This window comes from Esox lucius, chromosome 21, assembly GCF_011004845.1.
Source record: "Esox lucius isolate fEsoLuc1 chromosome 21, fEsoLuc1.pri, whole genome shotgun sequence".
Classification (NCBI taxonomy): domain Eukaryota; kingdom Metazoa; phylum Chordata; class Actinopteri; order Esociformes; family Esocidae; genus Esox; species Esox lucius.
The window spans coordinates 20,399,437-20,422,718 of NC_047589.1; the positions used below are offsets into that span (position 1 = coordinate 20,399,437).

General features: G+C 43.0%; 1 protein-coding gene across 7 annotated transcripts in view; it reads left to right on the plus strand.

Moving 5' to 3' along the window:
• Positions 1–23,282, plus strand: part of LOC105019475 (E3 ubiquitin-protein ligase HECW1) — a 67,122-nt gene that overhangs the window by 4,538 nt on the left and 39,302 nt on the right. For 2 of the 7 annotated variants that reach the window (XM_010885695.4, XM_034289375.1), the window contains exons 2-7: positions 5,174–5,231; positions 7,147–7,477; positions 7,548–7,655; positions 9,717–9,811; positions 17,029–17,104; positions 20,830–20,999. In XM_010885695.4, the coding sequence (XP_010883997.2) occupies positions 5,205–5,231; positions 7,147–7,477; positions 7,548–7,655; positions 9,717–9,811; positions 17,029–17,104; positions 20,830–20,999 (807 nt within the window). In that variant the 5' untranslated portion in view covers positions 5,174–5,204. Of the gene's footprint in view, positions 1–5,173; positions 5,232–7,146; positions 7,478–7,547; positions 7,656–9,716; positions 9,812–10,059; positions 11,488–16,545; positions 16,898–17,028; positions 17,105–20,829; positions 21,000–23,282 lie in introns of those variants that run through there. The other 5 variants (XM_010885694.4, XM_010885697.4, XM_034289373.1 and 2 more) reach the window with 4 other exon arrangements.

The following is a 23,282-nucleotide window of genomic DNA, read 5'->3' on the forward strand; positions in this document are numbered from 1 at the left end:
CAGTAACCCTCTGAGCTCTAGTGTAGATACAATAAATCTGCGCTTGCTTGTGTATAATGTTGAAAGGTAACACGCCAGAGGCAGAATATAATCATCTACTTGTACTCCCATTGCAAAAAAAAGATGACCCATATAGACGTGAGTCGAAATGCTACGCTTCATGTAAAGCCTATTCAGATGAGGAACCTACTGTATGTTTCTGGTCCACTTCCCACTGAGTCTGCAATATGTGTAGCTTAGCAGAGAAGATGACTGAGTTTGGAAAGTTTCCACTAGACTATATAGCTACAATGCCAGATTCCACTGCCACAAATCCCAAATTAGGTTTAAAGTTAAGGTTAGTTTATATTTAGGGTTAGGCATGAAGTTAACAGTACAGTTTTATCAAGATCAGGGTTAGGCTGAAAATGAAATGTCACAAACGCAGCGTTATTTTGGAGATTGTCTATTAATAGTGGCATCCTTACACCATGTTAAGTTCACATTTACTTTACTTATCGATTAAATACGGTTCTGATTCTAATTGAATGTATCTCGAGTGTAAAATTCAGTGAGGTTGTAATTGTTATCAAGGCGTTTTGTGTTAGGGTTTACACTCAGAATCTTCCCACTAGATATTAGACTGATGTCAGAATTAGCCACTGCCCATTTTCCCAGAACGCCTGAAACCATTTGAAAGCTTATCTACAACAGCTCCACCGCCCCTCCATCTCCGCCCACCTCTGGCTTTCGTAAGCTAATGCTTGCATATTTTATTGTTTTTCCTGGTCCTGTTTTCTCTGTCTTAGGTAATGGACACTTGATTGAGTAAGGTACGCATTTTCCTGGGATGTGTTTGTAGTCCCATCTAGATCTCTTCAGATGAACACCGTAACTCTATGTTGCTCTGGATAAGACTGTCGGCAAAGTGTTCAGTTGTACAACCAGTTTACAGTGTGACTTTATTCGCTCTTTACTGAAATGATATGGTGGCCTAGTGGAGTCAAGTGGCCTAATCGGCTGGCTCTGGTACACATCTGCTGCTGCAGCGTGGGTTCTGGACCTACTTTTGACCTACTGCTCTCTCAGCAAAACAACCCTCTATCTTTCAACTCTTTCCCGTCCAAAAAAGTGTATCTTTAAATAAAAAATGAAAACACAGTTTAACAGTCAGATGTTATTCTGTGTGTTTGGAGGAGGACATAAGGCTTTGACAATGAATCATTGACAGTGTACAGACCTGTCTGCTGTATGAGGAAGGCTACCCATGGGCCAGCCGTCTAGGGGATTCATTAACACTATGGATGGAAGTTAGCAGCATGGTGTAAAGCTTTGTTGAGTCATCACAACTCTAGTGTGGGAGGATTGAGAATGCAAACAGGCAGCAAACAGGCAGCCTGGCAAGTCGTTTCTAAGTTGCTTAGATTAGAACTCAGGCTAGAATTTTGTGTTACAAACATCTACATATCGTTTCTGTACATTAATGGCTACAATGCACCGTTTTCTTTTAATGTAAGAATCTAATGTGCCCAATTGTAGATATCCATACAGCTTCATGCACATACCATGTTTGTACATAGCCTTTATTTTTCAGATATACCATTCCTGGGTTTGATGGAAAGATACAGCTGAGAAAGATAGATGAGAGTCTAACAACAACAGACCAGCTTCCCCGCCCGGTATGACTGGGAGTGATTGATAGCAGAACAAATATACTGATGTAATCAAAGTGAATAATAAATACAATTGTAATGAATGGCTACTCAACAAAGATTTTGCCTAACTGCTTAACTGTTGTGCTGTTATTTAAGAGTTCTAAAAAGACAGTTTAAACTCTTTCCTGACCAGTGGTCATTATGTCAGTGCTGATTACATTAAAGAAAGAGGACTTGTACGTTCCACACACATATAGAAGCATTGGCTGTTGAAGTTGATGCTCATTATATATGGGCCGATATTAACCATACTGTAGGTCGATCTTTGCCAACATCTCAGTTTGCCTTGTGGCAAATTGCCGTTGAATTATGCACAACGATAATGATAATCTTCCCATGCTCTTCTACTAATGCGACTACATGTAAAACAGGAAACATAATGCTGTAAGGGGCTTTGGTCTCTTTCCTACTCAGCCGTGAAAGTGTTGTTCAGAATGCCGTTTTCTTCTAACATGGCTTATCAAGAGTAGTGTCTCAGAGCAAACAGAAGTGTATTTCCCAGAACAGGTACACTACGTTTGGTTGTGGTAAATGTACATATTATTAGGATACAGCATTAAGCAGCATTGTATAAAATGTCCATCATCTGAATGTCATTCCACTGCAGTTGTGGTGTTTGGGACAGTGTACTCAAGAGGTTATGTTTAATGTCATATAGGGCTTTAGACATGATTAGATTAGATTCCACTTTGTCATTGAACAAGTTCAAGTACAGTACAATGAAAGGCAGTTAGCCTTATGTATAATATATGTGACAGATGTGACGTACAGATGCGCAATGTATGGATGAGCAATGAAGGCAAATGCAGTACAAATGGCAATACTAAATGTGCAATCGAAGCAAATTGGAGGTGTGGCATTACACTGATATGTACTGCAGGGATAGCAGCAATGAGGTTCACGAGGTAGACGTGCATGTGACAACTGAAAAATGCAAGTACAGTCCCATTTCTAAATGTGTAATGGAGGTAAACTGAAGGTGCAAGGTGGCATGTGCAACTGAATTGCAGGGATAGCAGCAATGATGTTCCAGAGGTATACATGTGCATGCAACAATTGAAAACATCATTATAATACTTTACAAAGCAGTTTCAGAGTCCAGTAGTACAAAGGGAGTAGTGCAACAAGGTCCCTGAGTGGCAGAGAAACCCATGGATAGTGATGGGTCATAGAGTTCAGCAGGGTAACTACCTGATGGAAGGAGGGCAAACAGTTTGTGGCGTGGATGTGAAGGGTCCCTGATGATGCCACGCGCCCAATGGAGACATCGCATGCGCCAGCGGTCTACAATGGCTGGGAGCTGGGCACCAGTGATGTGCTCAGCGGTTTTCACCACCCGTTGCAGGGCCTTCCTGTCGGCCATGTAGCAATCGCCAAACCACACTGTGGCACAGTTAGTCAGAATGCTCTCAATTGTGCAGCAGTAAAAGTTCACAAGGTTCTTAGAAGGCAGGCTGGCCTTCTTCAGCCTCCTCAAAAAGTTCAGGTGCTGCTGCGCCTTTTAGACCAGGGTTGGGTTCAAGGGCGCCAGGCCCTTGACCTCCCTGTAGACTGACTCGTCATTGTCACTGATCAGGCCTACTACACACTAACGTCGTGTGCGAACTTGACGATATGCTATGTTATACTATGTGGATAAAGCTGCGTTGCTGAGTGTACATTTATTGGATCCCATGGTTTTGTGGAATCTGTTACCAATCTGCTCCTTGGTTTCCAGTCATAGTAGGACGCTCATTGTCTCAAGTGCTGGAATATTTAAAGCATTGTCCTACGGTCCATCCTCGAATCGTCTTCTGTTGTCCTCTCGATCTGTCCACCTTCTTAAAGAGGGGAGAAATCAGAGAAAATTAGATTGAGGTCCACCTTGCAGCAACAGTCATTGAATTCCTGCCTATGGTGTCTTTTCAGACACTGTTCCCTGCTGCGTTAATGTGATCTGTGACTGTACAATTCAGCCGTGAGCTCAGGCCCTTTTAAAGCCTGTCTCATCTCTGCTCCACTGTTGCTCTTAGCTTTTGCTCTTAGCTATGCAGCCGACTATACTGTTACCACAAGGCCATCTCTTTACCATCTCTTTAGCTGTGTGTATTCAAAAGCAAGACCCCGCAGTTTTTAATCTGCTTAGGTTACACAGCTAGCTGTCTTTCTAATACAACCAATTCCCTTCACACCTTAAAGACATAAGACCACTATCTAAGCTTTCTTCTTTAATCTTTTTTTTTAGGCTGTGTATAAATGAAGTATTTCTGTCTGAACTGCTGGTGGTTTCCTGGAGAAATCCTCCAGACTGTAGTCCGCCCAAAAGAAACAGCAGAATAATTTCTTTTTACCTCTCTCTCACCAGGCTGTTGTCCGACTCCATTAGCCCTGTTACTGAAAGATCAATGCTGATGAGAGCGCGTTGGCTCTTCCAGCAGAGAATGGAAATGTGCTTAGTCTCCACTTAGAACGAATAACATTTGAAACCTGATGAGCCATGTGTCTGAAATACTGTTTTATTCACTTATGCAGTGGAGGAAGAGACGGCGAGAAGGAAAATTACAGAGAGATAGAGTTAACAGGGTTTCCCCTAGTAGTTTTGTTGGTGGCAGTGAGTGGATATGGCCAATGGTGCATCCATTTTTTTTTTTATGAAGGACACAAACATTTACAAACAAACAATAAGAAAATAGGGAGCCCATGACACCATACATATGGATTTGTGAATTCTTCCTGCCTATTTAATATTATGGAAACACAGATTAAAGAGACTGTTAGGGATAGTGGAATTGATCATAGACGTCCCTCCAATTATTTGACCTTCATTAGCAAGTTTTTTTTTTACCTGCCATTTACCTGTCACTAGGTAGTCAATTGAAGCATATAAGTAGTCTAGACTTCAATGCAAGTTGGCTGCCATGTGTATACTGGAGTCTAGGCTGTGCAAAGTATCTACCCTAGTCGGCCTGTTTTTCTTGCATCTATATTCTTCTGTGTTTGTCCCTTCGAATCAGAGTCTACATAATGTGTTTATTCTTCTCGTCTTTCATCTGTCTGTTTTAACGTGGTCTGTTTGTCTTGTTCTGCCAGTGATCTGTCTCTATCACAGTTCTAATGCCCGTATCAATAGGCTACTCCATATTTGATCTGATGAAGATCTAATATGAAACTTTTGCTTGCTTTCTCATACCACTAGCTCATTCCAGGATCTGCACATCTGGGACATTAGTTTAGGTATATTTAGTTTAATCCCAGTAAAGCAGTTCGTTTTTAGTAATTTAGTCCCATGTAAGCAAGCTCAGTTCGTAGAGGATGGTGCTTGAAACACAAAGGGCGGTTTGCTTGATTCCCACAGGGATCACTTTGATAACATCCAGGTGTATGGCCCTGGATAGGAGTGTCTGGTAAATGACTTTATGCAGTTTAGGGATGCCCCATGAAATACCATTGTGGCTCTGTGTTGCTTTCCATGCTGATTAACCCCATGACCTTTTCCTCAGGGTTTGATGTGCTTTGAGTTGACGACTCATAATGCTGCTGCACCTGTGTAGTGTGAAGGTCAGTGTCTTCCTCCCTCAGTACCATCACCATTCCCCATCAGCCGCCACCACTCACCCGCTGCAACTCACCCGCCGGGCTTCTTCACAATGTGTGTGTGCTCCTTCGGGGTTCTGGTGTTACTACCGAAGCGTCTCCATCCCCCTGTCACTGTCCTGATGATGCATCTGCCCCTGGGGTCAAGCTTTTACCCTGGGTCTGTTTAGTAGGGAATTGTTTTCACTCGACTCTGTGCATTGAAATACACAAACAATGACCTAGACCAGCTAAGTTACCTATGACCCCCCCCCCCACACACACACACACACACACACACACACGCGCACACTAAATCTTAGGAATGCTACATACTTTGGGACAAAATATTTTGGGACTGGTAGAATAACGATAAATCATTCAATATGATTTGTGACAGACTGTAAATGTGTAATTATATTGATTTCACCGTTATAATGACTAATTGGCCTAAAAATGCTAAAAACATTGCTTGTGCTCTGAATGACTTGTCTTCGGAACTGAATCTAGAAAATCAGGTGTGCTAGTCAGTACTTGAGGATTAGGGCTTTTCACTAGAACTGTGTCTGAGTAAGATGAGGTAAAGCTGGATAAGTTGATGTTAATCTGGTTGAGTCATTAGTGTGTTCCTTTTAGGAGTGAGTTACATGGTCAGGTGGGTCATCGGTCGCTCTTTCACTGTGGGACGGTTGCTTCTCCACACGTAGAGAGGTCTTGTTCTCCGTCTGATGCTGTATTCCGGGCGCCCTGTTCGCTCTGTTGATGTGGGCAATGAGGCAGCGGGTGTCCTTAGGCCTTTATGAGTGTTCTGTGCGTGACAGATAAAGAACGAATTATCTCTGGGCGGTCAAAACAAACGAACGCAGCCTGGTTCGTCATCATTGCTGACACTTTGCAAGGATCCAATGAAGCTTCCTTAAGGAAGACTGTGGTCTATCTTTCAGCCTGTCTTTTTCCAAAACAAACTGTTCATATGGAACCATGGCCTATAGATTGGGGTCTTGTGTTCCACCTCAACTGGCAGTTAAGAAGAGTGACATGCGTGGAATTCCGTATATGAGTATATTTAATCTAAATTCATGTCATTATAAAATGGTCCTGTAATTTAAACGACCTCAGTCCTCAGTCACCATCGTCTCGCTGTAACAGATTCAGTAATATGTTTTAAAGATTAACAATATTTCAAAACGTTTCCTCCCTACTGAACAAGACCCAGACTGTGTTGCTCGCCATCAAATGAACATTTCCGTCAGTGACCGAACTCCTTCCACAACCCACCAGTCCATCGTGTTTGTGTGTGTGTGTGTGTGTGTGTGTGTGTGCACGCCTAAATGATGTTTCTGCCAGGTCCTCTGAATTACTGTAATTATCCTGCTACAACTAACAGCTAATAACCTCCGTATTTATAATGACGTGGAGTGGCTTGCCGAATGGTTACAACTGCTGCTGGGTGGAATGATGCCACTTATTCAGTGAGGGACGTTCACTTAACTTTTCATTTGCTGTTATCAGTCCATTAATGCCATGCTGGAAAGCTTCAACGTCTAAACAGATTGGCAATGATCGCCCATTGGAAAAGGAGTTGCGATAAGTGCTCCACATTGTCAACCGACAAATCCCTGAGCTGGCACTGGCAGAAACATTTTCACTGCATCAGTCAGGATGTGAAATGGTAGTATCCAGACCTTAGGATCTGTCCAATATGATGGATGGGTTTTGTCTTCTTGAATAATGTACCTAGAGAATGTGATGGAAATAGTGCTTCCTGATTCACACCTGACCGAGTAGCTCTATAATCCCTTACGTTAGAGGAATAATCTGATCTGTCTTCCTGTATTTACACTACCCAGTAGTACATGGTGTGTCTGTTTTGTCTGTTTCTCACCTGTGGCCCCTCCAGAACTTGTACCAGAACAGGTTCCTGGGCCTGGCCACCATGGCGTCGCCGTCGCGGAGCGCTCAGAGCCGGCGCCGCTGCAAGTTCTCTGGGTCTCGCTACAGCTGTAACCCTGAGCAGTACCAGAACGGCGGGCCACGCCATGACCACGCCACCTCGCTGGCCCTGCAGCACCGCTCCACCAGCGACGCCGACCTGGTCACCTCAGACAGCCGCTCCGCGCTGACGGTCAGCACCTCCCACTACACCATCGGCCAGTCCCAGGACATGCTCATCTGCTGGGACATTAAGGAGGAGGTGGATGCCGGCGACTGGATCGGCATGTACCTTGTCGGTGAGTAGGGCTTCCAGTCAGAATGATCCTCGGAATGTCCTCATATATAATCTTGTCTCTGTTCTTTTAGATGAAGTGCTGTCAGAGAACTTTCTGGACTACAAGAACCGAGGAGTGAATGGCTCCCACAAGGGCAGGATCGTGTGGAAAATTGATATCAGCTCTTTCTTTGCCGATTGTAAGTACCTTCCATAACCCACAATACTGTTTGAAATGTTGTCGTTTGGTCAACTGTTTGTAGGTATTTTGTACTGCGAAGAATCTTCCTGTTTTTTGGTGTTTACGATGTTTTGGTTCAGCATTAAAACCCGGACTGTATGTAAAGCATGTTATTTTACACTGGGAATGGGATTGCTCATTTCTATCCCTTAATGTTGTTTTCTTAGTAATTATACTACATTGGAATGTTTACTGGCCTAAAGAAGAGAATTCTCCCCTCTGCAGCTCAAGTTTTGCTCAGGGTGATTCATTTACACATTCTTGTGGGACATCAGGCTACAGCAAGCAGGCAGGCTGATTTTTTCTGAGGGCTGCTGACATTACAGTAAGTCAGACTCCAAACTGGGTTGAAGATGTCTGCAACTTGACAACTTCACTACCAATTCATCAGCCCAGGAGAAGTTTTTAAAGATATATTCTGTGATTATGCAATATAGCGTGTGTACCATTTTATAACATCGCTAAACTAGTGCATAGACATTCATCGCTATTCATCTCGGACCGGGAGATAATTAGCAGAACTAATGTATATTGGTCACATGGCTGATTAATGGCTGGAACTAAGGATCAGTGCAAACAAACCATCTGGTACAATTAGATTTTTTATACTTTTCAGTTCAAACGCTTTAGATTTTACATTGCCTTATCTACTAGTGTGACAGCAAAAAGGCACAAGCCTAGAGAGAAAAAAAGCCTGAAGCCCCTGTGGTGTCTGAGCCAGGTGACTGTGCCAGGAATGCCTGAATAAGGGAAGCCCTTTTTTGCGTGATAGTGCGGCTGCGAATTTCCAATGCTAGCCTTCTGAAATAAATGGTTGAAAATGGTACCCTATTAGTTAGCTGACAGAGGAGCAGGTGTGAGCTGTTCTCAGACAGAGCCACACACACACAGGGAAGGTATGTGGGCCATTTCATTTTTTTTGCTCGTCTCGGATGCTCTGTTTTTAGATTGTGTGGTAACGGCGTTAAGAGATTTTAGCGGGGCAAATTCACCTGAGACTCGTTCCTGGTGAACACCACCACTCACCAGTGTGACAATGTGTTTTTGCTTACTAAAAACCTAGTGTGGGTTCATTACTCTTTCTCTCTACCTCTCTCTCTCTCAATTTAAAATCATATTACTTTATTGGCATGACGTGACAACGTGCACAATTGCCAAAGTATATCAGCAATAACATTAATTACCAATAGTACATAATTTAATCAGCAAGAATAATTATTAGAAGGATAATAAAACATATAATCTCTCACTCACACAACGGTCAAGAATACACAAGTCTACCCCAAATTGATTTCCTCCATCACATATGAGAGCCAATGGCCCTTATAGCCAATGTTGGCTGTGTTGAAAGAATTGCATTACAATTGATAGGAAAACTCCCCGCCCAGATATAATACAGTGATGTTGGAGTGATCACTGGATTATAGTGTCTCCCTAATCAACGGTAGGAGCTTGTCATGTGGGTACTTTTCCACCAGCCTGATGGTGATTTGTCAACAAAGGAATTAGGGTTGGATCATGTTGTCTGGAATCCTGCCATCACCTTACTGACTCCTATCCTCTTTTCCCTGTAATCCCTTCAGTTCTCCCTCCCTCTCTGTTCTTCCCTCTGTCCCTCCCCTCATCCGTCCAAACCGGGGGGGTCACTAGCTAAAAACAATATGCTGTTGCCTGACCTTAATCTCCCCCGTTTCCCTCGTTGTTCTCTATCCCCTCTCTTTCTGCTCTTTTCCTTTCTTCTTTCTACCCCCAGGCTCTGTCTTGTTATTGTCTCAATTTACCCCCCTCTCCCCTTTCTCTTTCTTTCCCTCCCTCCCTCCCTCCCCCCCTCCCTCCCCCCCTCCCCCTATCTCTTTGTGACACACTCACTGGATTTGATTTTGTAAGCGCTGTTCATGTTTGGGTGGTACATTTGGCTGTGTATTGAAACTAGTAATTTTCTTTCAATTGTCTCCCTTTTCTCCCTCTCTTTCTCTCTGTGTGTGTGTGTGTGTGTGTGTGTGTTTTTCTTCTCTTGCAGCAGAGACAAAGATCTGTTTTAAGTATTACCACGGTGTAAGCGGAGCGCTGCGCGCCACCACCCCGAGTGTGACAGTGAAAAATGCATCTGCCCCCGTGAGTGTCAGCACAACAACACACCCGAGTCTGAACCACTCTCCTCTGTCCGCCTCCCAAATGCTCTGAGTAGACGTTGCACTTAATCACATCACATCTGAACGCGGCTAGTGTTAACAGCGTTATAGGTACAGATCTAGCAAAGATCTAGGATCAGCTTATGCGGGTGTTTTAAAAAAAGGTCAATTTCAAAACCCATTGGAACCACACCGCCTGCTATATAAAGTAATGTCTGTTAGTTCTTATAGTAGCTAAATCTACAGTAGTCACCTACTGATCTATGACTGCTGCCGAGAGGGTGCAGCTACGGGGCTCATCTCTCAGGAACCTCTTTTCTCAGGCACCTCTGTACTGCCACCTACTGGGAAATAGGTAATAACTATGTAGTTACTAGTTTATCAGGCCTTTAAAGATCCTATTAATGCTTTCCTTCAGCCAATTTAACTTTGTGTTATTTTTTTAAGTACAAATGCACTGGGTGATGATTCTGAATTCACTGACGCTGACTTTGCAGAGCTACTGCACGGTAGATTGTGGCCTTAGTTTGCCTCTTCAGTTGCCTAGCTTGCTGGCCTGTTTAGCTTAGTGGATTGTTCATGGTGCAATGGTTGTGTTGTTTGATTTTCACTGGAGGCCTGTACAAAGTAGAACAAAGTATTGAAATGTTTGCAATCAGTGTAAGTCACTATGAATAAAAGCATATTATGCTGAATTACTGGAATTAAAAGGTTTCTAATTGGCTCGCTAGCTAACTGCTAGTTAGCTTTGCTATGATCTCAGCTTCCTCGCTTACTCAGTTCCCTCTATTTTTGTGCCTCTTTTGCCATTTCATTGAGAAAATTCTCATTGTGCAGGGAAGTAGATGCATACCAGGTTGGTATGGCTAGGTCCACTTTCAGGTTTCAATCAGATGAAGCTGTTGTCACAGTTACTCTTGGGGAGAATGAGTGTCAGCGTCTCACGCATGCAACCCGCCAAACAGAGTTCACATTACTGTTCGACCAAATCATGACATTTGAAAAAGGTTTAACTATGAAGGTCACACTGAACTAAAAAATCTAAGAAAAGTGTCTCAAAGGGCAACCATTTTGGTCGCAGTTTAGAGATCTGTTTTGCATGTTGGCCAGTCATTATGTGGCTTTTTTAGACCATTTCCTGTCCTTTTGCATTGATTACTGAAGCCCATAGACCTGCAGTTGACTATTTTTGCTTTCTATATCAACATTGGTTTCTGGCACTTTGGGCAGTCTTTAAGCTAAGCTAGCGATAGAGTTACCGCCTGCCGTTGTGCTGAAGTGGGCCCGGAAATGCTGATCAACCGTAAACCTGATCTGACTCTGGTTAAAAATAACTTCACCTCCCGGTCAGAGAGAAGGAGCCAGGCAAAACTGAGTTGGTTGAGGTGGTGTTTATCACGCGGGTGTGGGCGGAGCCTAGGGCCACTAGCTTCAGTGCTTCATTACAGTACTAAGGTCTGTCAGGGAGATGGATGATGGAGGAGACACGCTTAGCTGCATTGGACCGATGAGACAGTGTGCGTGAGTGGACTGTTAAGGCATAGCGTGTGTGTCTGGGATTAATGGAGTGGCTGCCAACAGCTGTGACCAATGATGTCTCCTAGAAGCTCTGAGAGGAAGAGCGGCAGGAAGAGGACTCTGCTCACCTGGCTTGCCTGGGTATGGCCTCTTTCTCTCTTCTGCTCTTTCTTCTTCTCTTTCTCTCTCACTGTCTACTTTTTCTCTCTCCCCTTCCTTTTCCCTCCTACTCCTTCCTCCTCTCCCTCCTCTCTCTCCCACTCTTTATTGTCTCTTACTCAGTCTCTCTCTTCTGCTCATCTCTATCCGTCTTCTATGGACGTGACAACATTTCTTACATTTTAAACTGCTGTGTTCTTATTGATTGTTTGTTTAAACAATAATAAATAATAATTAAATTCCATGTGAATTGGCACATGTAGTTTGTTGTTTTCGTCAAATCACATTGGCATCAAAGCGCACTATACCTAAATTCATTATAGAGCCTCTGTGTTGCATTTGATAAGATATAACCCAGCAAATCAATTGTAGATGGAATTAAATAGACAGAACTAAATGTTATAATGAAAAGGGCATGCTGTAGCACCAAACAGGTAGGCTGGCTATTGAGCTGATAATCTGAGAGGTAGTGGAATGTAAAAAAAAAAACATTATATTCTCTTCTAAACTAATGTTAGCTAGCTAACTTTATCTTATTTCTGTTTGATGGAGTCACCAAAGCTGCTATGTAATAAGAAGAGATGATGCATAACAATATGTTAGTTTACCAGGCCAGGGGACATGGTTGTTGTGTCTCTGTCCTCTCCTTAACTTACAGTACACCGTATGCTCTGGTCTCCAGAAGGTTAATGCTTCTCCGGTCGCAGAAATGTTTTAGTACAGTTGCTAAAACATGTTGATTTTTTATTTTTTTATGATGATTGGGACCTATTCGTGGTAGTAATTTTTTTCGTTTTTGATTGGTGAATAAATCAATGTTTTTTAGTTTGGGCATTTTCATTAACTTAAGGGTTCTAACATTACACCCTGACCACCTTCTACTCGATTTCTCTCGCTTATATCGCTTTTTCTCTCTTCTACTTGATCTCTGTCATCTACTCAATCTCGGTCTCTTCTACTTTTTCTCTCTATTATCTCTTTCCTTCTGTCTTTCTATTTATTTCACAATGTCCCTTTCGCTATCACTCATTTAACCTTCATTTCTCTTCCTCAACATCACACTTTCTCTGTTTTCTGTCTCTCTGTCTGTTTCTCTCCCACTTTGTCTTTCCCTCGCTCATAACCTGCGTGACTGGATCTATTCCCTTGTTTCCTGTCACAGTGTGATGCTTGACATCCTGGTATCTTTGCTCTCTTCTGCCCGAGGGCGTAACGGTTTAAAGGATGGAGCGATTTGGCGTGCTGTGTATTACAACATTTGTATTCAGCGTTGATGTTGTCAACAAGTACCAGCTGTCAATCTTCTAAATCAAATTCATTTTTGGTTTTCTTCTTTTCTGAAATCTACAAAGTAATGTCTTTGTCATGTGTTGTTGTTTACACACTGCCAAGCGGCAGCTTCTTCAGTTTAATCTCCGATCACACACACACACACATGCACCAAGTCCTATCTGTGTTGGCTTGGGTTTTTCCTGTCGAGGGACTCTCATGCCAAGAATTAGCTAGATAACAAATGGCTTTCCTGAGCAAACTAGTGTTATTTTATGAATAACACCAAACATTTTCTATAGCAACTAGATGTGTTTTGTAAATTACACTAAATGCATTCTAAAACATCTACTCCAGACATGTTCTATAATATCATCCTTAATGCTAATTTGCTGAAAACTGTGGTCAATGAGACCTTATAAACCAGCTGATCTGAATGCTGCTTTGCTGATTGCTGTGGGAGATGAGACCGTATAACACGGGTATGACATCACATCACTTTTTACTGCTGTCATTTAATTTGCAACATACCACAGCGAAGCACAGTGTCCAGGCATTTCATGATGAGTCTTACCTAAGAACCGCTCTTAGCTGTAATGTATTAGCCATGCAAAACCCCTAGTGCCTTATTGCTTAACTAGGCATGAACTATAGCTATTACTCCAGATGTTTTATAAATAACACTGAACACTTTCTTAAGCATGTACTTTAGATGTTTTATAAATAACAGTTCAATAAAAGAAAATATCTTATCATCCACAGAGCCAGAATGGAAACATATATAGAAAAAGTCCTTTTGATCCATTGGGCAGCCATATTGTTTAAATCCCAGATCCCTGACTCTGGATGATCCAACCATATTGTGCTATTGTTTTGAGCATCTAATCTGCATCTGCAGGGGACAAGATTTGTTTTTGTGAATTCATTGGAATGTTATTTATCATCAGGGCCATCTGCTTCCCATTGCCATCACAGTAACTATTTGGGACTTTGTTGTCTCCTCCAGATGGAGGGGGAATCAACCTATTTCACTCCCACTCTGACCACACATTCAAAGCCCTCTATTTTATATGGAAACCTGGGTAGGTTTCCTGGTTGCTGAATGCTGGTGACATCAGATAAAATGCAGAAAATGTGAAGCAAAAGAACCAATTTATAATAGCAGTAAGCGTTTTTCGTTTGTAGTACACGACCAATAGACCAGGGCTAAGGTTGTAGCGTTACACCACACCACCTCACGTTTTAAAAAATGAGAGGAAGTTATTTACAGAAATTATTGTTTGTCTTTACTCTTCCTCAATTATAGAGTTGCTGTACTACGTGGCTCTGTAGTGCTGTTCCCGTACGGCTCTTGACCGTACGGTTCTTTGTGTACGGCTCTTCCCGTATAGCTCTTCGTGTACATCTCTCTGTATACGGCTCTTCGTGTACGGCTCTTCTTGAATGACTCTTTGTGTACGGAAAATCTTTTAACTAGTGCATAGGTCTTCGTGAACAGCTCTTCGTGAACAGCTCTTCGTGAACAGCTCTTCGTGAACAGCTCTTCGTGAACAGCACTTCGTGAACAGCTCTCTGTGAACTGCACTTTGTAACATAAATGCCTCTTCATTTATGCTGCTAGTTAATGAGCTTTAGGGGTGTTTGTGGCTGTCTGCTTGTTCTTTGTCATGGGTCTGGTTCTGAGGGGTGTCGTTATGCTCTGTCTTTTGTGAAGTTTTGGTTTAATGTGATGCTGAAATCTGTGTTTGTGTTTGTTTGTGTGTGTGTGTGTGTGTTCATGTACAGTGTCAGCATAAAGTATACGTAGTGTTTATGTCTCCATCCTCACTGTCCTCTAGTCCAAGCCATTTGTACCATTAACTGGCTGACTCAGGGGGCTGCTGTGTAAGCTTTTCACTCAATGGTCCGCACTGCAGAGAAGCATAGCCCTCTCTTCTTCCCCTTTCAATATCTGCCTCTGAATCTGCCTCTGAATCTGCCGCTTTGCCTCTGCCTCTCTCAGTGTGCCTCTATCAGGGACCTATTTAGACCTGGAATACTAGGTGGTAAAGTTAATTATTAGGGTAGAATAGAAACCATTGTTGCATTTGATCTGTGACCTAAAGCTATTTTTCACTCAGAGGTGGAAAAGACCTGAGGTGTAAAAAGGACAGGTCTCAGCCCACCTCCCAGTTTGTGGCTTTAACAAACACATTTCTACCTGTGTAACAACATCTTTTAACAGACACCCTTCTATTTGTTTAACGACCTCCTTTAACAGACACGCTTCTACCTGTTTAACGACCTCCTTTAACAGACACGCTTCTACCTGTTTAACGACCTCCTTTAACAGACACTTCTACCTGTTTAACAACCTCCTTTCATCAGCAAACCTCCTGCCTTATCTGGGTGGAATGTGATGACTCTAGTCCAAACCTGCACGCTCTCTTTCTCTTGTGAATTCTGTCTCTCTTCTCTTTCTTTTGTCTCTCTGTCTTGTATCTTTCTTTTCTAACTCTTCTCTCTGTCTATCTTTTTTCTCTCTTTTGCCTGACATGGTCTCTATTGGTGTCTCTGCTCTCTATATATGCTGTATATTGTGATGATTCTTCATTTGAATTTGATTATATCTTGTATCCTCTGAACTGGAAGATGACAGAACAAGGACGTTGATATGTTGGAGGTGTCGGACAGCTCCTCTGGCTTCCTGTGTGTAGCTTTTAGCCTTTAATTTAATCCACTTTCATGGAACAGAGTACTTAAACATTTGTCCAAATTGGTTCAGTCACCTTTGAAGGCCCAGTGCAGTAAATGCAGTGGATTAACCCAGTTTTCTTGATGACACTAGGTCATCAAATTAGGATGTTCCCTAGATTGGTATCCATTGATTGCTCGAGGAAATGCTGATCTTATCGCAATTGACCAGTGACTATTCTATCCACATAAGCGGGTGGGCTCTAAACCAATTTATTACCCAATTAGGGGTCTATGTATCTATCGTTCTCAACAAAACGGTAAGATGATATATCTTTCCCCATTGAAATATGTGCAGACTATGATTATTTGACATACAGTGATGATTTAAACTGCATGGGCACTTTGCTGACTGCTGGGCGATGCATGTTGAGATATTACTTCAAATGTCTTCCATTTGGTAAAAACATATTGCATGTCTTTGAAAAGCAGAAATGACAAACCCAAACAGTCAGATGGCCATCAAATGTTTTGATTCTACTCCTGTCCCTTCTCTTGACCTAAATGTATTATAGAAAACAGGACGGTTGATTACTGCCACTCATTCATTATGTTTGTCCATGTTGTATTTAATGTGTGTTTGTCTTTTTTTTTTACAATTTGTTATTGCCAAACTAGTGCCATTTATTTTTGAAACATCTGGGGTATAATCTGTTTCAATAGACATATTCTGTTGTTTGTACTCGTCAGGGCCTAGCCTCAGATTTATTTAAATGTCTTTACCTACAGCTGATCCTGTAACCTGTTGTTGAGGTGTTTGCTACCTTGCCTACACTTTGTGTTTCTGTTCATTTGCATTTAAGGCTTTGGTTTTAGAATATCTATTTTTAAATGTTCATTAAAGTCAGCTTTAATCAAGAAATTAAATGGGTTGTTGGTTATATTAGATTTTTGACTCTGTTAATCTCTATTGTCCAGACATGGACTGTACACCCACATGACGAAGGCAGACAGACAGACTGTACACCCACATGACGAAGGCAGACAGACAGACAGACATAGACTGTACACCCACATGACGAAGGCTGACAGACAGACATTGACTCTACACCCACATGATGAAGGCAGACAGACAGACAGACACACACACACACTCCACTGTGTCAGAGCCAGCTGATGGGTTGCAGGTGTGGTGTCTTCCCATTCAGAAAGGCATGGAGGAAAGGCCCTGATGCATAGACACTTCTCCCTGTTCTGAGAAGGGCTGTCCCTGGGGACCTCGGCCTGCTCCTCCCCTTCCTTCCTGGAGACTGGATCAATGGATCCCTAATGAATGCAAGGCTATTGATCCCCCGGCCCTCAGACTGGCCCACTGTAATGGCCCTTAAGTACTGGATCTCACTTCTCAGAACAGGACAGCATGGGAGGAGGAGGAGGAGGAGGTTTAGAAGTGAGGAAGGAAGTAGGCAAGGGGAGGTACTCATGTAACTCACTTCCTACTGAATGTTGCTTCTTTCGTCCCTGTCTCTCAGCCATTTTTTTTTTCATTCCGTTTTTCTTTCATCTGTCTCTTCCACACAGGTGCTGAAGCCTGTGGCAAGCCAGGAGGTCACGTCAAGTCTTGGCAGTAGGAGGCTCATCAGCTTTTCGCTTTCAGGTGAGACCCTTTTATTCCCTCCATCCTTCCATCCCTCCATCCTTCTATCCATTCATCTGGGCCTGCTGCTGGGTATTCAGATTGTTATTCCTTGGTACCATTCCTTGATTGTAGTGGGGTATACAGAATTACCTGGCAGTACACACATGTAGTGCTATTTATTTCTAGTGTGAATACAACAAACTTGCGATTTCCCATACCAGAGACTAGCTTAGTACCAACAATTGCAAACTTACAATCTAGCTGGAGGGCCCAGACACTTAAAAGAGGAGATGTATAGAAGCTACTCTACAAGTTATAGTCAACTTTAGGCTATGATACAGTAGGTTGCTATGGGAGGTTGACATTTTAGGTGCTCCAAAAACGTGTTACTCTTTAGGGTTTTAGGCTTGGTGTCTGTATATGCACTTTGTGACAACTGCTAATAGTTGATTAATTGACTGAATGTTTGAGTTGTTTCAATCATGGAAACTGTCTATAGAATCAATTATTTCTCCCTTTCTCCTTCCATAGTAGGGGGATAGATTTCATCTTAATCCAGAGGTGAAGATACAGATATTCTCTCTGTTTCAAGGCAATATGTGTCTGTGGTGTTTTGTATGTTTCTTTTTAGAGGTTGTTTTCACTGTGCTCTGTTGAAAAACCAATCGACCCTGGACTGCCTCGTGTCTGGTTCCTTGACACGCCATCCCTTACAAATATCAATGAAACTGGAAATCTCACTTAGCATTCTATGGATAGGGTTTCTGGACCAGGCTGCTATTATGATATCTACTTCCAAATATAGGTTGTCTTTGATAGGCCTATTGGAATGTTCCATTTCCTTTTTTTGAACACATTTAATATAGGTTTTCATTTCCTTTTTATCATATGTACTCTTCAAATGTGAGAGACGGAATCTAAAACAAAAATCCAGAAAATCACATTGTATGATTTTTAAGTAATTAATTTGCATTTAATTGCATGACATAAGTATCTGATACATCAGAAAAGCAGAACTTAATATTTGGTACAGAAACCTTTGTTTGCAATTACAGAGATCATACGTTTCCTGTAGTTCTTGACCAGGTTTGCACACACTGCAGTAGGGATTTTGGCCCACTCCTCCATACAGACCTTCTCCAGATCCTTCAGGTTTTGGGGCTGTCGCTGGACAATAGGGACTTTCAGCTCCCTCCAAAGATTTTCTTTTGGATTCAGGTCTGGAGACTGGCTAGGCCACTCCAGGATCTTGAGATGCTTCTTACGGAGCCACTCCATAGTTGCCCTGGCTGTGTGTTTCTGGTCGTTGTCATGCTGGAAGACCCAGCCACGGCCCATCTTCAATGCTCTTACTGAGGGAAAGAGGTTGTTGGTCAATATCTTGCGATACATGGCCCCATCCATCCTCCCCTCAATACGGTGCAGTCGTCCTGTCCCCTTTGCAGAAAAGCATCCCCAAAGAATGATGTTTCCACTTCCATGCTTCATGGTTGGGATGGTGTTCTTGGGGTTGTACTCATCCTTCTTCTTCCTCCAAACACAGCGACTGGAGTTTAGACCAAAAAGCTTTATTTCTGTCTAATCAGACCACATGACCTTCTCCCATTCCTCCTCTGGATCATCAAGATGGTCATTGGCAAACTTCAGACGGGCCTGGATATGCGCTGGCTTGAGCAGGGGGACCTTGCGTGCGCTGCTGGATTTAAATCCATGACGGTGTAGTGTGTTACGGCGTAGTGTGTTACTGTGGTCCCAGCTCTCTTCTGGTCATTGACCAGGTCCTGTCATGTAGTTCTGGGCTGATCCCTCACCTTCCTCATGGTCATTGATGCCCCACGAGGTGAGATCTTGCATGGAGCCCCAGACCGAGGGAGATTGACCGTCATCTTGAACTTCTTCCATTTTCTAATAATTGCGCCAACAGTTGTTGCCTTTTGTCCTGTAGCCCATCCCTGCCTTGTACAGGTCTACAATTTTATCCCTGATGTCCTTATACAGCTCTCTGGTCTTGGCCATTGTGGAGAGGTTGGAGTATGTTTGATTGAGTGTGTGGACAGGTGTCTTTTATACAGGTACCGAGTTCAAACAGGTGCAGTTAATACAGGTAATGAGTGGAGAACAGGAGGGCTTCTTAAAGAAAAACTAACAGGTCTGTGAGAGCCGGAATTCTTACTGTTTGGTAGGTGATCAAATACTTATGTCATGCAATAAAATGCAAATTAATTATTTAAAAATACAGACCTCTACATGCTTTGTAAGTAGGAAAACCTCAAATACTTGTTCTCCCCACTGTATATAGTTAAAGGGTGATGGGCTATTATGAGGAACAAGAAGTGCCAGAAGACTAAGCATTTGCGTTCTTTTTCACGCCACTAATCCCTACCCCAGAGTCAAAATCTAAAAGCTGTCCCCACTCCATCCCAGCTTTCCTTACAAAACAAAAAAAATCACCCCAAACCAGCACTCCAGACGATTCACCACACGCAGTTAATTCAACACACTCTCTTTTAAACACACATCCATCTTTTAGGTCTGCCACTCCGCGCGGCTATAGCAACTGGTCGTGCTGTGTCCTCATATTTCATTCATAACCACTTATTTCCCACTAAGTCACCCTAAGGTCCACAAGCCTGCTACAACCATGTGAGCGTTAACAGTGACTTCTCTACCGAGCCGGATAGCGGTAACTGCCATCTCTCATCCCCTCAAACTCCCCCACCCTCCCTTCTGCCTCTGTTCTCCCTGTTCGCTGCCACGGCCACCTCCCCCGAGGGATACCCAGTTTGTACAGTCCTATTAATTTACAAACAGACAATTGGGTTTATTTGAGTAGAAGGGAGGGGAGGGAGTGATTGCTCCTAGTCAGAAAGGGGGCTCTCCTGGCCCAGGCTGTTGTTCGTGATTTATCGAGCGGCCCAGAGGAGCTAAAGGCAGCGGTCATGCAGAGATAGAGAGATGGAGAGAGAGGTGGAGGGAAAGGAAAGGAGAGAGACAGATGGTTTTGAGGCTCTTTTACATCCCCAAACAGTCCTCACATAGCTCCAGGAGAGCAACACAATTAGACCCAAACTAAGCATGCTGTTGCTATCGAGAGAGGATGCCATAGGCAGAACTGACTCTTGGTGGAAGCTAGGCTGTTTGCACACTGGCCACTAAGAGCTAAACCCCTGCCAAATGTATGACCACATAGGAGACATGTTTACCTTCGATCATACACGAATAGACTCCCATATGTTTGGTGGAATTTCCGATGCTTCATTTTATTAACGTTTTTACCTATGTTATTCTTTATTTTTAGCTTATTTTCCAATATTTTGCCGTGTCTAAACATTTTATTATATTTTAATGATAGGCCAGACTTAGGACACAGAAACGTAGAGGGTGATGGATGGATGGATGGATGGATGGGTGGAGGAATAAGGAGAGAGTTTGGGATGGTGGGGGCAAGATATAGAGAAAGAAAAAAACCTGCCACCACAAGGTTTGATCAGTAGATTAGACTAGACAGCTGGTGTAAGGACCAGGGTTTCAGCCTAGAACCATCAACTTTCAGATCCATAGCAGTTTAGAGGAACACAATTTAATTAGGTGGAGGTATTTGTAGTTTTTGTATTTGTAGTTCTTTATTCTTTCATACCCACCCTTCCCTTTCATCATTTTATGTATACATTAAATCCAATAAACTTATTTGACACAAAACACAATGTTAATATTTTCTCCCTCTCTCTCTCTCTGTGCACAAGACATCCAGGCGGTAGGGCTTAAGAAGGGGATGTTCTTCAACCCTGACCCCTACTTGAAGATTGCCATTCAGCCTGGGAAGCACAGCCTGTATCCTGCACTGCCCCACCACGGCCAGGAGAAACGCTCCGGCATCGTCTGTAACACCATCAACCCCATCTGGCAGAGAGAGGTAAGACTCACTCATATGGTTGACAGTGGTCAAGTGGTTGTCAGTGGTCGACAGTGCTCTGATGTTTGACAGTGGTCTTGTTGTTGACAGCGGTGTTGTTGTTGACAGCGGTGTTGTTGTTGACAGTGGTGTTGTTGTTGACAGCAGTGTTGTTGTTGACAGTGGTCTAGTGGTTTAGTGATTGACAGTGCTTGACACTGGTCTAGTGGTTGACAGTTGTCAATAGATTTTTTGTGGTTGACAGTGGTTTAGTGGTTGACAGTGGTCTAGTGATTGACACTGGTCTAGTGGTTGACAGTGGTCTTTAGATTTTTAGTGGTTGACCTCAGTTTGTAGTAGTGCATTAGTTGACACTGGTCTAGTGGTTGACACTGGTCTAGTGGTTGACACTGGTCTAGTGGTTGACACTGGTCTAGTGGTTGACAGTGGTCTTTAGATTTTTAGTGGTTGACAGTGGTTTGTAGTAGTGCATTAGTTGACACTGGTCTAGTGGTTGACACTGGTCTAATCATTGGCAGTTGTTTAGGGGTTTTGTAGCGATTACCTTCTTTCTGTTGAGGTTGGTTCCTGCAGAGACATGTTTTGGGTAGCCTGGTTTTTCGAGGTTAAAGCTGAGGACAGACCTATCCACTCCATGCCTGTTGACTGGGACATGATAACAACATGTTTTTCTCCTTAACGGTTCGAGATTGATGGCTTCTCTAGGGTGTCATATGCTGTGTTTGTTAAGGTCCCTTGTGTCTCTCTGAATTGAATATAGTTCTACCCTGACACATGTCTTCAGTGAGTGGCAAAGCTGAGAAATGGATGATATATATGAAACAAAAGCAGATGTTTGTTGTGTTTCTGAGCTGTGAAGTAAAGGGGACTGTGAGAAAAAGGACTGATGGGCTTCTGACTGACAGGTGGTAATCTAGACTGGTTTCCATCCCTCTCAGACTGTCAGCCTGTCCCTGCTGCACTTAGCCTTTCCCTGGAATCACTTCTGAGTAAGACCATTGCAGAGACAGGCCACTGCAGACCATTTCCCTGATAATGTTTAGGCGGACCTGGGAAACACATTTCACCTTGATACTGTACCTGTAAAGTGTCTTCTTAACAACGGGTGGACGCACTCCTTGTTTGACAAGGTGCATGGCTTTTTAGAATTCATGTGGTGCATGCTAATTTCAGTTGCTTGGTAACGAAGGTCATTTTCCAAAGTAATGCTTTGTCCTTGAACAAAGTGCCGAAAGGCGAGAAGTAAGCGCCACAGTGGAAGTTCAGGAACTGTGTCAGACGAGCTGCCGACCTGCTGTGCTCATTGGGTAAGCTGTGTTGTCGCCGTGTGTCTGTCGAGGACTCGCGTTTGAGATCGAGATGTCTGACTTCTTCACGCAGAGCAGTGAGAGTCTTGAAAGAGGGATCCCCAGAGAAGCAATGTCTTTGAACAGGATGAAGGACTAAAACATCAGCCCTTGACGCATACTGATCTGATCCCTCCATTTTGTTCCAACACTCAGTCTGCAGTCTGTACAAGATGTGCCAGTCTTCACACTCTGTAGCAGGGATCAGTGAGGCGATTCTAGACAAAGAGCCATTACTGATTGATTGTTGGAATTATTTTCGGTTTAATTGCCCTATTGTGTACAATTGTTTTTTTGTCACAGCCACACTGGTGTTTGATTTAATGGCTTACAGACCACCCTAAACGGAACATGTATGTTTGTATGCGTCTACACATACGTGTGCTCAGGAGTTCCTCTGCTGTCATCACAGACTGTGTGGGTTATGCCGTGTCTACGTCACCACCCACAGTGTCCCTGTGTATCCCCCTGGGCCCTGAGGCAGAGGACGGCTTTGGCACCGAGCCCCTCCCCGCAGAGCGTAAACAAAAAGCATCTGTTCTGCCCCGGAAATAACACCAGCTCCAACTGGGTGACTTTGACAGTGCGAAAGAAGTGTAACTGCATGGACATGTATTTACTGCTATTGTATTTTCTAAACTGAATATTCAAATGTTGTTGTTTTTCTGAGTGGAGTTTAGCTAGGACAAAGAGTAATGTGGCCGAATACATTTATTTTGAATGTGTGGATGTTCTTATGTTCACTAAGTTTTGCTGCTATCCCAAGTGTGTTCCGTTTCAAACAGTGTCTTGGAAATGTCAGTCATGTTTGGCAATACCACCTAATCCCCCTGTCTCTTCTCACTTCACCAGCTTAGCTGTACTGGGCTTAATTACACATTTGGTGGTGTTCATTTTATGGCAACCCACATTCTCCGCTTTCAAATTATTTACATAA